General features: G+C 45.9%; 1 protein-coding gene across 1 annotated transcript in view; it reads left to right on the forward strand.

Annotated features, from left to right (window-relative positions):
* COL4A2 (collagen type IV alpha 2 chain) overlaps positions 1-16,162 on the forward strand; it is a 730,687-nt gene that overhangs the window by 412,584 nt on the left and 301,941 nt on the right. The window contains exons 5-6 of the mRNA XM_069636740.1: positions 13,111-13,245; positions 13,350-13,394. Coding sequence (XP_069492841.1) covers positions 13,111-13,245; positions 13,350-13,394 — 180 coding nt within the window. The remainder of the gene's footprint in view (positions 1-13,110; positions 13,246-13,349; positions 13,395-16,162) is intronic.

Consider the following 16,162-nt stretch of genomic DNA (forward strand, 5'->3'; position numbering starts at 1 on the left):
TCTTTGCCATTTTGCTGGCCTCTTCATGCTTGGCTCTGCAAGAGAGTGAGTAGCAGAGGCGTTACTAAGGGGGGACTGAGGGTGCTATAGCCCCGGGTCTTTTGGTTGTAGCCCTGGATAGAAGCTCAGGTGCTACAACCAAAATGCTAACTAGCCCCGAGTCCTGCCAGTCCCAACATTAGTTTAGCCCCTGTTCTTTTCCACACCTAGCACCACCCCTGGTGGGTAGCAGAGGTTACATGGAGGAGAAGAACCTTTAAAGGGTAAATCCAGACGTGATGCCGAGCGCGGATTCAGAAGAACCTGCTCTCTGTGGGCCAATGAGATTCTAGGTGCGTTGAGCATGTGGGATAGTTTTGCCATGTGGCCCCCATGTGGCCCCCAGGTTATAATCCTGTAATACATCCTTAACAATATTCAATCTAGGATCATGGGTAGGTACGTGAACACAACTTGGTGGAATGGTAGAACATATACATGTGCGGACAGTAAAGTGGAAGAGGGAGCGTGGGACGGTGAAGACGATTGAGCTGGTGTGTGGGGGAGGAGGTTTGGTATTGAAGTCTGTGTCTGGGGTGGTTGACTCCTCAGAACCATCTGAGGCTCAGTGGGTCCCAGGTTCTCGCATGTGTGTTTGCGGTGCCATTCAAATGTTAAACTCGGTTTCCCATCAGAACAGTCAGCATTGTGGCTTCAGCAGCCGAATGTCAAAGAATCTTTAACTTTTGAAGTTATTTCTTGTCGGCACCCACAAAAAAAAGAGTTGCATTGTCAACTTGAGGGCTGGCAAATGCTCGGAGTTCGGATGCCTGGTGTCCTTTAAGAAGTCCATGGTGAATGCACACTAAGCACAGGGATAGAAGTGTACCAGAAAAGTAGTGGAACTCTGCCCCTGACCGTTCCTGCTCACTTCGACCACTGAGTGAGCATGTTCTTTTAGAGTAGATGTATTGCGTTTGATACAGAGCAAATGTAAATAGAGAGCACTTGAACAAGGGGAAAACGTAATTGGAAATGATATTATGGATAGACGCGATATAGAGGGTTATTGGCAGGTGATGCAGATTGGGGAGGGGAAGGAGGAACATGCTTTGGTGGAGGAGGTTCCGTGTGTTATTGGTCTCTCAGATGTTTGTTGAAGTGAAGCATTTTCACCCCTTGTCTGAACTGCAGGCGGGGGTAGGGGGCAATCGAATGTCTGGGGGCACAGTGTTCCTTAGTCACCATCTGCATTTGGAGCTGGTCTCTTTCTAACCTTTATCTTGATAGAGAAGGTTGAAATTAAATATGGCCCCCAGAGTCTTAGCCTTTCCTTGAATGGCAGTTGACGTGCCTGTGTTTTGGATCTGGGAGTAAAGATTGCACGTTTCTCGACTCCTTCGGGGAGAAACAATTGGCTGAAACTCTGTTTTGGCTTAATTCAAGATGAAATCCATTCCAACCCATCCGAGAGTGGATGTCGGCGAAGAAACGACTGAAGGCGAGTCGGGTGTTCCTCGGGCATGTTGGCTTGGAGAGTACCAGGGTGTTATCCGCACAACTCCGGAATTGCACAGCCTCTTCAAGCAATACGTCTAGAAGCTGGAGTCTTTTGGGAGTTTTCAAAGTCCTATCGCCTACATCGCCCCAACTTCCCACATTCCACACACGGCAACCTGACCTGCATCCTCTCTCGTGCACTGTTCACAAAAAATGGTGGCACTTTCTTACCTCTACACCGCCATGGCTTGTTGCACCCTTCACCTAAACAAGGCTTCCAATGCAGTAAATCAAAACCTAAAAACCTGGCCCAACTACCATGAACCCAGAAACTGTAAGAATCATGGCTGCGATAACTGTATCTAAACTTTAAACCACCTGAGACAACTCCTTTTATATTCATTTACGAAATTCTTTATATAAAATGTCCTTTATTACCTCTCATTCATCACCCACTACCTCATGAATCTTAATGGAAGGGGAAAGAAATGAGGGCATGAGTCATTGACATTAACCTCTTTTTGAACCTTCTTCATGCCTATTTCCCACTCCCAGCAGAGGGCCCAAGTGGTCTGTTCGGCTCTAGCATCCTAGCAAACCCCACAGCTCGCCCGACACGTACTCCTTGGTTCCCCACTGCACCCTCTACCAGTTTGCCCATCACCAAAACGCGGTTTCTCGCCCTTGCCTCCATCCTAAGAAAACATTTCCCAGCTCTTTCCAAGAAACTCAACTGGAATGGCCGGCAAACCTCACCACAAACTGCAGACATCCCTTTTGCACAGGAGTTCTTCTTGTAGTAATTTCTGAACTCTGATATTTTTCCCACATATTCTTTTTGAGCGTGAAGCACATAAGAAAATGCATGCATGTTTGATGATACATTCTGTGAATGCTGGTATCCTAGATGGCAATTTAGTGCAAAACTATATGTAGAAGCTCAGCACAAAAATACCTGTAAGGGATATGCATTGGATGTGGCAGTCTTTTTTAGCTCTGCCTCCTCCTTTCTATGTTTATTTGCACTAGCCACCACCCCTTCCATAACCACAGTCCTTCCATGAAGGAGCAAAGTATTTCCCTCATTTAGGAACCATTTGTACATGATCACTTTTACAGCTGTTTCCATCTTCAGAGATTTCCAGGACCAAAGACTCGAGGTGTGCAACCCGTCTCTAAGATGGCCGCCATTGTTCCTCGCTCATCTTGTTTGCCAAAGCTGGTCTTTATGGCCTTATTAAGATATCTAGAGATCTGTTCCACACTAATAAGGAACCCAGAATTTCCATCATCATAAATTAAGGACCCTGGCATGCGCCTAACCGCTAGCCTTACCACCAGTCAGCAAATAATGCCTACCGCCCACCTCCTTCCTTTCCACCTCGCTCCAATTTCACCAGCACATAGCAGACGGACAGGGTTTGGCCATTGCCCTCACTGGTAGTGCCACTGGGCTCCCTGCACCTCTTCCTAAACTCTGTCTTGCCTCACAGCGATAGTCCTCCCCTCCGGGGTACCAAGCAACCCCAATGAAATGAGATCAGAAGCACCATCTTTCCCGCTTCTTTTCACTACATGGGAATTATTTATTTATTAACATTTATAAAGTGCGCAACAGCCCGCCAGAAAACCTCCTGTTATTCTCTGCCCAGATCAACAAATGCAGGTTCCGTGGTGGATTGCCAAGTTCCTCATCAGCTTCCTTCGGACTTTTCTTGTCTAGGATATAGCTGGTAATCCCACTGACAGAGTGAAGGTTTCCATCAGAAGAGACCACGCCAGAGACCTTCCCAGAGCATCCTCATGTAAGTCCAGCTGGCTCTGTCACCCAAGTGCTCTTGACCGAAAATGCTCTTGCTACACCAATCCAAGTCACCCTAAACAAAGACCGAACTCTCGTCCAGACAATTCAAAACCTTCTCAAGCCCACCTGCCCTAAATCATAATCCTCCACTAAAATCATTGCTGAGGTTACTGCAATGTTTCTTTCTTGGAAAATGACAGGGGATCAAAAGAGAGTTTAGCACCCGCCCCTCCCCTCCAAGTAGTGACATACGCCCCCTTTACCTACCATTTCTCATCTCCTTACCTTTAATTTCAAAATATCCACTATCCTGATCCAACAAAAAGCAAAGCCCCCATCTGCAGCTTCTGCCTTTACCAGGTTCCGGGCAACTTAAAAAAAGATCTCCTAAATTCTCCAGCGGCCACCATTATTGCCATCTCTGTCACTATCAGCTCTCGGCCCAAAACACACGAGCAAGCAACACTGGCACGTGCCCAAAACGCATGCCATCCTAGGAAGAGTTCACGCTGGAAATAATATTCATCGCGGGCCAGATCTAGATCCGGCAGGTGCTACGAAAGGTCATGGGTACCCTAGGGGGGCAGTTCCTAGAGCCTAAAGCTTCCTAGCCCACTGCCTAGCAGACTCCTGTCACGATAAGAGCAAGGAAGTCCACTTGAGGTCAGCCTGGGAATCACATACTAGTGTTGGCAAGTGAAAGCCCCATGTCGGAGCTGGTTGTCTGCTATTAGTGTTTTTAAAACACCCGGTTTGAGGACTTAAATATTGTGCGCTGATAAAAGTAATGGCACGTATCCAAATATTGTTCTTAAAACCTCATTGGAAACCAACAACGTGTTGGGAGTTGGCAAATCATATAATTGTTATTTTTGAAGCCCTTAATTACAAATAACAGATACATATCATACAGAGATTAAACAAGCAGTGAAACTAAAAACCATGTGGAAATGTGTACCTGTCTGCTTACACAGGCGTGATATGGATCACGCCACCTCAGCCTGGGCGAGGCATCCGTTGAAGGACGTAAGACTTAGGAGCTCGGAAGCCAGCCACATTTCCAAAGTTCACAGGCTGAATTTCAGGTCGGGGAAATAAAGCGCACAGAAGAGCGCAACCTCTGGAAAGGTAGAAGCATTCCCATATCTACAAAATGTTCGCTTTGCCTCCCAAACTCGGTACCTAAAAGCTGTCATTTTATTGTGCATGATATGATAGGTTATTTATAACGCGCTTAATACCCAGAGGTTTCTAAGCATGGACCCGGGGATTGAATCTGTGTTGCTCCATGTTGTCTTGCTTCCAAACCAAGCATGTTGCCTCTGAGATATCCTCCCGAGACCTCCCGAGTTAAGAGTTCTTGTTTATGCACGAACACGCTGTGTTTCAACATTTGATGCTATATTGTCAATGAAAGTACAAAACAGCAATACATTAATTCGGTGTTAAATCAGCAGCTTTTATTTGCGCACTGTTCCTTTCAACAAGGTGTTCACTGGCTACCATCTGAGCTCATCCCTTTGATGCATCGGTTGCTTTCAACAAGATGTATCATAGTGAGCTTCCAGGAAACCTCTCTAAATGTGCCCTGTGATCATTCCTGTGTGATCACAAGCCGCTTCATCACTGTCCTGATTCCCCTGGTGAACAGTGGCCCTTCGGTCTCACTGTACATTCATTCGCAGGCAGTATTCAGACTCCAGGACGGTTCATAGACATAATTTCGAATACAAAATATTCGAAAGTCAAAAAGTCGAAAAAAAAATGTCGAAAAAAAAAATGTTGAATTTTTTTTAATGACGTTTTTTTTCGAAATGGGGGGGTTCCCCCACCAACCCCCCCTTTTTTTTATTTTTACCTATTTTTTTCACAGAAACTAGAGCCAAAAAAAAAATATCGAAAAAAAAACAATTCGACATTTTTTTTTTCGACATTTTTGATTCGACTTTTTTTACTTTCGAAATTATGTTTTCGAAATTATGACTCGACACCCTCCAGGACCACTAGTGCCCATTCTGAAAGGCCGTCACACACTGGAGGAGTCAATGGTAGATAGTGAACTCATTATCAGCAGCTCAAAGACCTCGTACTAGTTGCAGGTACAAGTCACACTAACCCACCAACCAACCTCCCCCAACATCCTTCAATCTCTCCATGGCCTTGTACTCCTCAGCATAAATGGGTATATACCCTGGCTTTAGCATTGCTGCACAAGTTAACGAAGTGGGCAGAGAGACGCCCCTTTCTATCCATTCTGACTCTGTATGTTTTCTCCCACTTATAATCGCTGTAATGATAGCTGTATTTATGACCCTATTTAATGGCACTCAATGTATTGGTCTTGGAAGTAGGAAGGTCTAAGTCGGCCCTGCTAGGATTCAAGCTCGTGCGATGCTGGGTGGCTCTGTGTTCGGTGTGACCTTTACGTGTGATCTAATCAACCAGCAATAAAACCGACTAGACACGTGGCCCTTGTGCAGGTCTTTGAAAATATAATCCATACCGACTCCAGAATGCACAGGACATTGGCCGATAAGCCTCATTGTTCATCCCGGAAAATATACCCAATAGTGCCAATAGGAAGTGAAACAGAGAAGCTCTCCACTAGGGTAGAAATCAATTTCCGAGTCCTCTGATTCATCTACAAATGGCAGAGACCCACAGCACAAGCGCCCCTCACATCCCCGATGAGTCATTTCACACCACAGATCTTCTGAAACCCTTCACACTGATATGGCATGTCACAATATGTTAGTATGCTGTGTTTACTGCACAACTTCTCCACCGTCGTAGTTTCAGAGCTCTTAGGCTTGTCCATGGAGTGACGTAATCTGCCCCCATATGGGGCATACAGACCTTACTCTGCTTAAGGATAGAACATGAGCAAGGGTAAGGTGAGAGGATGGGAAAGTGGGAAATAGATGCTACACACCCAAGCAGGGAGTGATGAAGCAGGACAAGCATGTTTTGTGATAGCACAAGTGCTTGGCAGTCCTCTTTCTTGGACCATAGTACTGCACAGGGGAAGCAGCCGATATGTCCCAAGTGTTATGGTAATTGGGTTGTCTTTCCAAGGTAGAGCCAAGTAATATAGTACCATCTCCACACTCGCATTGAAACCTCCCAACACTCATCTCCTCGGGGATAAGCCTACAAATCTCCCTTTTTATCTCCCAAATGTCAATTACACCCTCTTCCCCCAGGCAATCGTAGGGGGACAACAGATGACAAATGACATTGCTAGACTTGTTTGGATTTTAAGTGTGTTTGATTCAAATCAACGGAGTGCGTGAAGTGAGACCATGCCCCGTGTGGCCTTCTGAAGCCCTGCCACTAGTTGAGCTCTGTGGAGAACATGGGCAGCTACCTGGCAGAGGCCATCATCAATGAACTTAGCAGAAAAGCACAAACATCTGTAATCCATCTTTGGAACCGTATATGTGCGGGACCGAGGCCCGTCCCAGGGGGATCATCCAGTACATGTTACTGGGATCAGAAATATTTGGCAGGACAAACTTAGCAGCTGTTTTCAAAGCCGTACAGAATAGAAGCTAAGTCTTCAGGCCGTAAGAGCGCTGCTCCAGACATGATGTTCTCTGCCCCTGAACCGGCGTGGAATTCAGGGAAATCGCTCCGCACATCTCTGCCGGCGTGGGAAGGGATGCCCTTCCACAGCAGCTGTACAACACGCAAGAGAGCGAGAATTTCAAAGGCCGTAATAGAGAAATAGCGGCTCTTTATGCCAAGATTAGAGTGAGGCAGACAAAAAAGAGCCAGGAACCCGCACTGATACCTTTAAGGAGCGACGTGTGGTTTCTGAGGTTCCGCTCCTGCCTCCATCTTTAACCGACTCTGCTGGTGGAGTCTTTGGGCAGCCACAAGCCGTTCCCAGCCACGCGCATGATCATTTCGCTTGACTCAGATGGATGCAACTCTTGGGAATTGCCTCTGTAAAAATGCAGCAATAACCCGAGAGTCAACATCTGTCACATTTTGAGCTATTGTTGTCACATCTGGTGACACAAAATGTTCTGTTCCAAGGAACATGACTAGTGAGCTGCAGCATAGAGCAAAACTGCAACCCATGTTGGCGGTGTGGCAATACTGGCAGCTGCCAAGGGAGCTATGAAGAGGGAGTGCCAGATGTTCTATGGAATCGCCCTTCAAGCAGCAAATAGGGCTCAAATGAAATGGAAGAGTCGTCAAAATGCCACCAGGCCTAATTATGCTAATACATACCACCAGCCCCTAGCTGTAGCTAAAATCCACATTATTAAGTATTCTGTTGCCCACCAAGATCCAGAAATGTTCTGACTACTTGCAGTCGGAGCAGATCACTGGCTTTCCCACAGCCAATCAGGATATGTGAAAAGTAAGAAAGATTGGCTAGTAATGCTTCACAATTTCATGGATCATTTTGCCCTGACAGCCTCTGCTCTGGGTCTCTGGCAGTAGCTCCATTCCTGCATCTCCGTGGTCTCTCCCGCACACCTTGCTTTTTCTTCACAGGCACTGCATCCCCGAGCCCAGCTTATTCGCCTTGCGCACACCAGTGTGGCCAGCGAAACACAAATCTTCTACTTAGACTGCATCTTTGTGGCCTCAGAAATTGTCCAGCGGGCCAGAGTATCCATGAACTCTTCTATGTCTATTACTTGTAAATATAAACCACTTGCATGTGTTGTTCATGGCCGCCATCTTTGAAGTCAATTCTCCTTTTTTATTTTACCCTATGTTTCGTGTTAATATGCTGAAAGGGGTAGGGATACGGCCAGTGGAGCGATCTTGGACACTAGAGTCAAAGCTTGACACCTGCCCAGCGACGAGATGCCAATACCAGTAGCGCAGTTAACTTTGCTTGCAGGCAAGTTTTTAAGTGTTGTTATTGCCCGCACTTACGGACATGAACATTAGTTAAGCATTTTATTTTGTGAATTTAACATATTTATAAAAGTGCAGATTTTTCATAAAAAAGCAGCAGAGCACTGTATACAAGTGGTTATGTAGAAGACGGTATTTTGAAAGCAATATAAACTATTTATTTATTTATTTATTTATTTATTTATTTATTGATTGATTTAGTAGTAAGCAACATTAAACAGCAATTTCACATAACCTGAACAGGTATATTCAGAAGAACTGTAACCTCTCAAATGTAGGTGCCAGTTTAAAAACATGAAGATCAACATACAACTAAATCCCAGGTTAAATCCCACATGTTATACACAATTTAGCGAAGGATAACAGAGTCATAGCAGGCTCACTTATAGACCATTTCTGGTGCCTACAGGGAGTTTTTGGGGATCTAAATCTTTTACCATTAGAATTTGTACCTGCACTAAAAAATCTGCTGCCTGTAGACCATGGCCAGCATGACAATTTCATTTTCTGAGCCAAATGCCATGGATTATTTTGAACATGTGCTTTACACAGCAGCAGAATTTGAAGTCTATCTATCACCCAAAAGTGGAGACACATGATCATAGCTCTCTAGCCAATCCGGGAGCTGAGCTGAGAAATGCATTGAAAGGAGCAATCGCGCATCCTACAAACTGGGTGAATGCACAGTTTCCCCCATCTACGCATAAAAACTCTCACGCCCAAACAAACCCCTATAAAGTGATAGGGAGCAAAAAAAGGATTTCCTGCTCCGAGACAGCCCCACATGTTGAGCCATGTTGGTCTTCAGGGTTTGGAAAGAAGCCATTTTTTGAGCAAAGCTAAAAAGAAACAATTTGAGCAAGAACTTTGGGCTTTCCAATAACAGGAGTCCAAATTATGTGTCCTCGGATTTCAGAGCTTCACAGTTAGATGACCAACGTCTGGATCGGCTAGTGACCACATCCTAGGAGCTGAAAAGCAGTTGCCCTAAAACAGATTTGCTGATGAAATATCTCACTGATTTCCAAGAATCTTTCCAAACGGAGAGCGGGTTCCGATCTTTACATGTCAGGCTCTTCTTTTTATTGATCGGATGATATCAGTTAAAATAATCAATCATGGTTTCATGGTTGCCTCTTATTGACAAGATCCATCTCGTCAAAAGCCAGTAGCAGTAGCCAACCCTAAAGATAAGCGGCGTACCAGCAACCTTCACCCCCCAAAAATAGGCTAAAAATCCCAACAGAAAATAGGAAGTAAAAAATGCTCCCAGCAAAATGGACATGGGCGCAGTCTAATGTGAAGAGAATCCTTAAGGTAAAAAATGCCTCTTTTAATTTGGAAGGGATTACAAAACAATGGGCCTCATTACGAGTCCGGCAGTAACCGCGGCGGTAAAACCGCCTGGTTACCGCCGGACTCGTATTACCATTCCGCCTCTGTAACTCCCGGAATTACCAGGGCATTACAACCCGGTGTCCCGGGAATCACGGAGGCGGAATGGTGTTAATCCCCATTCCCATTGAGTCCCGTAGGACTCAATGGGAATGGGGAAGTGGAAACACCGGCACCATCTCGTGATGGTGCTGGTGTTTCCACGTCCGCCTGCAGGCGGGAGGTGTTCAACCCGCCAGGTCAGACCTGGCGGGAAGATCACCTCCCGCCTGCAGGACTCGGGATCGGGCGGTCGGGAATTAACAGTGGCAGCGGGTTTACCGCCACTGTTAATTCCGGACCGCCCGACCCGTAATGAGGCCCAATATGTTTTAGAGTTGAAATATATTTGTACTCACCTAAAAACTCATTAGACGAGAGAAATACTGTATTATTCCCTAATTTTGTTTTATTTTACTCCCAACTTCCCACTTCCCAGCCTTAGCAGGACCCTGGAAGAAGCGCATGTCATGTGGAGGGGGTAGGGGGCAGGGTGGTGCAGCTGGCTGGTGAGAGTGAGTGCCGGTTTCAATGGAAGAGCAGACAGGGCGGGCAACAGACTGTTTTATATCTACTGTGCCCACCGAGGCTCCCAACATGGGGCCTACTTCCTATTTCGGTGATGATGTAATGCCAACGCGTTGCAGCACAAAGGACCCCAAAAGCATGGCTCATATCATGGCATAGCATATGCCCTCTGGCGGGGACCTAGATGATTTACTATAGGAGTTTCAGAGAGCAGTTTGTCGGTGCAGTGTAGCACCACATTCAATGCAGTGATACTCCATGCAGATTCAAAGTCATGTGATACTCGCACTGGTCAAATGGTGGCGCAGGTCTAACAGTTCGGTTCTACACTGGCCAATCACAGTCCAGGCTCTGGTGTTAATTTATGGTGCCTTACAGCTTCAACAAATATGTGTGACAGGACAGGATCTCAAAAATATATCCTTTTACTCCAGCAAAACATCCAGCCATCGGTGTCCTCTGGCAAAAACACCAAGTACCTGTGCATTATCTTGTGCAAGGTGAAGGTACTGGCTACTTGTGTCCAGATATACTCATGGCTTAATTTCGTACTTGATTAAAAAAAAGGTATGTTTTTTCAGATCCTGCATGGCTACATCTTTGCCTGTTGGAATTATAGTCTCGGGAGGATAGCTCAGGGGCAACGTGCTCAGACTCACTTTGTTAATAGTTTAGTGTCGCAGGTTTCAGTCTATGCTTCGTTTTTTGTCCGCCGAGCCTCCAAGCCTGTCTCAATTGTGGTGGGCTCCCCAAAAACATGCAGAGACCTGTGTTTCAGGAGGGAGGACTATTCCAGATATTTGGTGAGCTCCAGACATACGACTACAAGTTCCTGGCACAAACAGAGTAACTTAGTAAACACCCCTCCCCCTCAAATTAGCTTGTTCTGCATTGATCAAATTCAATACCCGGTTTGTACAAAATACTCATGAATTCAATAACGGGCACTGGTTCAAATTTTCCTTCGAGTCATCACAAAAGGAAAGCATCAGATACACCCAGTATACATGTGTAAATTACACCTGACTAAAATGCATCTGATTCATGAAAGAAAACAGAAGGAGAAATTACTCACAAACCTGGGTGGATTCCCAAAGTTTTGCATAACTTACACGTCCCACTCTTCCCGATGGACCAATAAGGAATTAGTGCAGAAGACAACAACGGAAGCAGATGATAACCCAAGTGCCATACATTTTAGGTTGTTTTCGTTCTGGGACACCGATAATAAGACCACTTGGAGGACATTTACTCTGGTTAGTAAAGTGGCCTTGTAACCTGGAGACCTGAGTTCGAACCCCGACTTTGTCACGTGAATGAAATAAAAGCTGTGACTCTGGGTAACTCTTTTTTTTGTCTCTGTGTACCTCAAATTGTGAATATGTGTTATGGAACTATGTAATAACCAAATGTATACTCTGTGGTCTGGTGCATTCTGAAATACATGTTCCCATCCACGGGCACCGATATGAAGATGTGTTGAGACTCAGCTAAAAAGCAACGAATGGGTGCAAAACAAACTAGAGCTACCGCTGGGGAACGAGGCGCTAATACTCAGCGTGCTACCAATCTAACCTAGACATGAGACGCAAAACGTAACATTTTCTCCATAGTATATCACTCTTTCTGCTTTATGCGTCCTTGAGATGTGTCCAAAGTCTCTTTATTGATATTCCCAAACTGAGTAAATGTCCAATAGGAATGTTTCCATGGCACCAGTTGGCCTGATAGTGTCAAAAGAAGCTCCTGGTAGCTGCTCCTGTCAAGCTAAACAGGCTCATGTGGGCTACACGCATCAGCTCAATAGCCCCCATAGAGTTCGATCATGTTTCTGTCCCATTCAATCCTGGCTTCTCACCTCCTGTTCGGGAGGTTCCTGCTGCAGTAATGTACTCTCCAAAGATCTGTGCTGCTGCTAGGCGTTAGACCAGCACTTTGTTGAATACCTAAAGAACGTAGTCATGTAATGTAACGTGACATTAGCACCCTGTTCCAAGGGCTGGAACAGGGGTAACGGCCCGGCAGCCTGAGTTAACGGCCTGAGAGTAGCGATGGCAAGTAACAAGGGCTCCGTGCTGTTACCCCCCATTCCAGTACTGGAACAGGGCGCTAACGCCATTAGCACCCTGGGTTACCAGAGCTGTAACCCGGGGTGCTAAAATGAATGGGACGCTACACGTGTCCCGTTGAATGAATGAAAATACTTATCCAAAATGGTTGTAGAACATGCGGCTCTATGCGGAGCCCCTCTTCTATTACTTTGGCGGCCGGAAAAACAAGGAGGGAAGCTGCTGCAGAAGTGGCGGGACCATCCGCTGCAAAAATTGGGCAATTGGGACTGGGGAGGGGGGTTGGGGAAAGTATTTGAAAAAAGGCAAGTGTGGGCGAAGATGGTGGTCCGCGGTGGGGGAGGTCATCTGCGGGTTCCATAGAACACAGGCTGAGATTAGTGGTTTCAGCCCGAATTTCATGGAACCTGATTGGCTGCTCCCCGCCCCAGGTGCTAATGTAATGTACATGGTCTTGCAAAGTGAATACTCAGCCATTTTGGAGCCTCTTGGCACTGCTATGTGATTGAAACAGATTAAAAATAAGCCCTTCCTCAGTCGCCGTCACATCACATTAGCGTAAGAACGATTAAATGGACCACTGTAGTCTTTAATAGGTATTAGGTCAACCTTGCTTTCCTGCAGGCACTACCCTGTGCCTTCCTCAACAACTGTAGGCAGGCAGAAACAATACCTACCTACTGAGTAATGTTTCAGCTACTGTTCTGTGTTTTTTTTTTAAACTTTGAGGTTGCACCGAAGTTGCTTCGGGCAGACATCAAAAGACTTCCTGAGAGAATGCCCCTATTTCGTGCCTGAATTCAACCCGCCATTTTAGTGCTTTGTTTGTTCTCTTTGAGGCGAGTCCGCCATTTGATGATGAATATTGTTTCCTTGCTGCTGCTTCTAAAAAGTGCTTCTTCTGTGTCTTTACAGGGCCAACCAGGGCACCTTGGAAACCAAGGGTTCTCCGGGCCTCCAGGACTGACAGGCAATGCAGGGTTACCCGGGCGCAAAGGTGACAAAGGCGAAAGGGGAGCCCATGGGGTAACAGGACCAAAAGGCGATGTGGTAAGCCATCGGAAAACAGTGTTAGCTTCATTTTAATTAGCAATGTTCAAGATGATGTCAGTAATTAATATGATTAATCTTTTTATCATTTTCTTTTTCTTTAGGGGCCAAATGGTGTTACTGGCTTTCCTGGGGCAGATGGAGTCCCGGTAAGTAATCTTCAGCGCGATAAAGGGGAAGGGGGCAGAGAACTTCCTTTCATCCTTTCACAATGTTCCTCCTATTCTTTGGATGGTTCTAGCTTAAGTTTAGGTTCCACAGACCTACATTGCATAAGTGGCCCAGGAGCAAATGGTGGTGCAAATTGCACAGCACCGCAGCACAGTTTATGGCATCTGTGATGTCCCCCCCACATACCATTTCCACCGATTTCCGGTTGCCTGAGCACGGTTTCAGCGCTACGGGGAAACATCATTTTCTCTGCGTGCCCTCTCTGCGCCCTCCTCCAATGCTGGGGACACCTCTGCAAACCCTGTTCTCTTCCCCGCCCTCTACGCCCAGCTCCTTGCCCTATGTTCTGTGGGGACGCTGCCGTAAACCCGGTCTCCTAGCTCGCTCCCATTCCCGTACATTTCCCCCTTCAGCACCTGCACCGCCCCGCCTCACACACACACACACATTCCTCTCTGCGGTCCCCTTTCTTACCTCATACACAGTCAGCCACCACTCGCCGGTCCCCTCTTGGTTTATGCATGCTAAGGCCATGCAATGTAAACCATGCTCGGGGTCATTCACACACATATCAACTCAAGCTGTCATGGCTACTTCACTTGAACATGTCAGAAAAGGGTAATTTCTTGGCATATTCTCAAAATCTAAATCAACGTGTTTTCCTAAAGAGAATATTGGCAGTCAGTCCTCTCTGGACCAGTGTTCATCTATAAACAGGTACATGACATGGTTCTTTAACTTTTGGCTCTCCAGGTGTTTTGGACTACAGCTCCCACCAGCCCTAGCCTGCATGCACAACGGTGAGGGATCATGAGAGTTGTAGTCCAGAACAATTAGATAGCCACAGGTACATGGTGTTAAACTACACTTTCAGTGTCTGCAAATCAAATATGCACGTGGCACCCCTACGACCAATCCCAGATGCCTGCGGGCCCGGATGCGCTATACAAATGAGCTTATAGGCGCGGGCACTGATTATCACATTTTCAATGCCCCCTTCAAGTCGCTATTAATGGTGCAAATTGACATTCAATTTATTCTATTTATTTTAATAGTTACAAAGCAAAACCTAACCCCAAGGCAATTGGTTCCTCTACAAAATATAAAACCAACAATATGCCTTGCAGGAAACCTTTCTGCTTGCAAATGAAATCTATGAAGGAAAAGGTTGGCATAAAGTACAATTAAGAATAAGGTTTATTTGTGGATTGGGCCTGGGGATAGCTCAGGGGCAACGTTTGCTTTGGAAGCAAAACATTGCATAGCCATACAAGTTCAAATCCTGGTGCTTAGAAACCAGTCTCCCGTATTAAGTGCGTTATAAAAGAACAATTAAAATAGAAATTAATGCATTCAAGAGCATGACATTATCGCCCAGTACAGGAAAACAGCACAGTAACTATCCTTCAACTCTACTCGAAGCAGTAAGATGGCGGGGTAGGAAACGTAGGCCTGAAGCCACTTCTGGAATGAGAAAATACTCATTACATCGAGCTCAACCGGGTGGCTGAAATCGGGCAGTTTGGAAAACGCCAATGTTTCGGCATACGTAATCTGTGGGTATTAGCGCTCCTGGTCACGCTTAGGGTGGCCACATTTCTATAATCATTTTGCTGGACACTTCCACTCACGGTGGTGATGACGTCACATCATCATTCACCTTTGACCCACCCACAATTGGTATTTAAGCAATTGGAGAATGGGCTGTTAGCGTGGTGACTCCCTGCTTAATTCCAATGCTAATCGGATGCCCTGGAGAGGTGATGGTCATGTTTTATTCTATATTGTAAAATTGTTCATCGAAACCCCACAAACAATGCATTAGCATTGTAATTAAGCTGGGGGTCAGAGCCTTAACAGTCAGCAGGACCGGAAGAGCAACTTGACTGTAGTCATGCAAAGGACGCCTCAGTCGAGCCTACCAAATAAACAGAGGGGGGACCTTTTACCGTCCAACATAGGACAAAGTCCTCCAAAACGGGACAGTCCCTCAAAATACGGGAAGGTTGGCCACCCTAGTCATGCTAGACCAGCCAGGTAGCTGGGGTTTCCTCACCAGATAAGGCTGGCTGGCTAAAGCGAGGCAAGATATCAAACAGAGAGACGGGAATGATGCGTAAGAAGTAAGGCAAAGCAGAGTGTCCTCATCATGCAGGTGGCTGAGGAGCACCACAACCAAACTAGTCGGTTCCATTTACCTCTTCACGGGAAAAAAACTGTGGTGCCCCCAATTTAGGACACTTTGCACACGCTCACAGCAAAGTTATGAGCTAAGACTATTTCCCTGAAAAGTCAGAATGACAGCGCGTGCTGTAGCGGGGCGCAATTGTGACACATTTGCTTCTGATAGGTCTGCAGAGATGGGGCTGCGTTAGACTTAGGGCGGTAGGAAGAGGCAAGTCAGAGGGGCGTACACCACAACACATGCATTCTACTTTTCATTACTTTCCTCAGGTAAATCCTGGTGAATAAGACCTTTTGGGAGTCATGATTTGATTGACATCATCTATAAACAGTTTGCTAGGGTAAAAGGTGAGATTTCTTTTATTCCAACTATTGACCTTGCATCTTTCCTTAGACAGATGTGCAAGCTAAGTTTAACAGTGCAATTATATTTTCATAAAAAAATCCTTACAATTCTTTAGTTTATTTAATATATTTCTCGAACTGGGATGTAATTCTCAATTACAGTAGCCACTCCGTAGCACTGCGGTGGCACTGCGTGTGGGCAGTTCTCCACCCCTGC

This window comes from Ambystoma mexicanum, chromosome 7p, assembly GCF_040938575.1.
Source record: "Ambystoma mexicanum isolate Mex_15411 chromosome 7p, UKY_AmexF1_1, whole genome shotgun sequence".
Classification (NCBI taxonomy): domain Eukaryota; kingdom Metazoa; phylum Chordata; class Amphibia; order Caudata; family Ambystomatidae; genus Ambystoma; species Ambystoma mexicanum.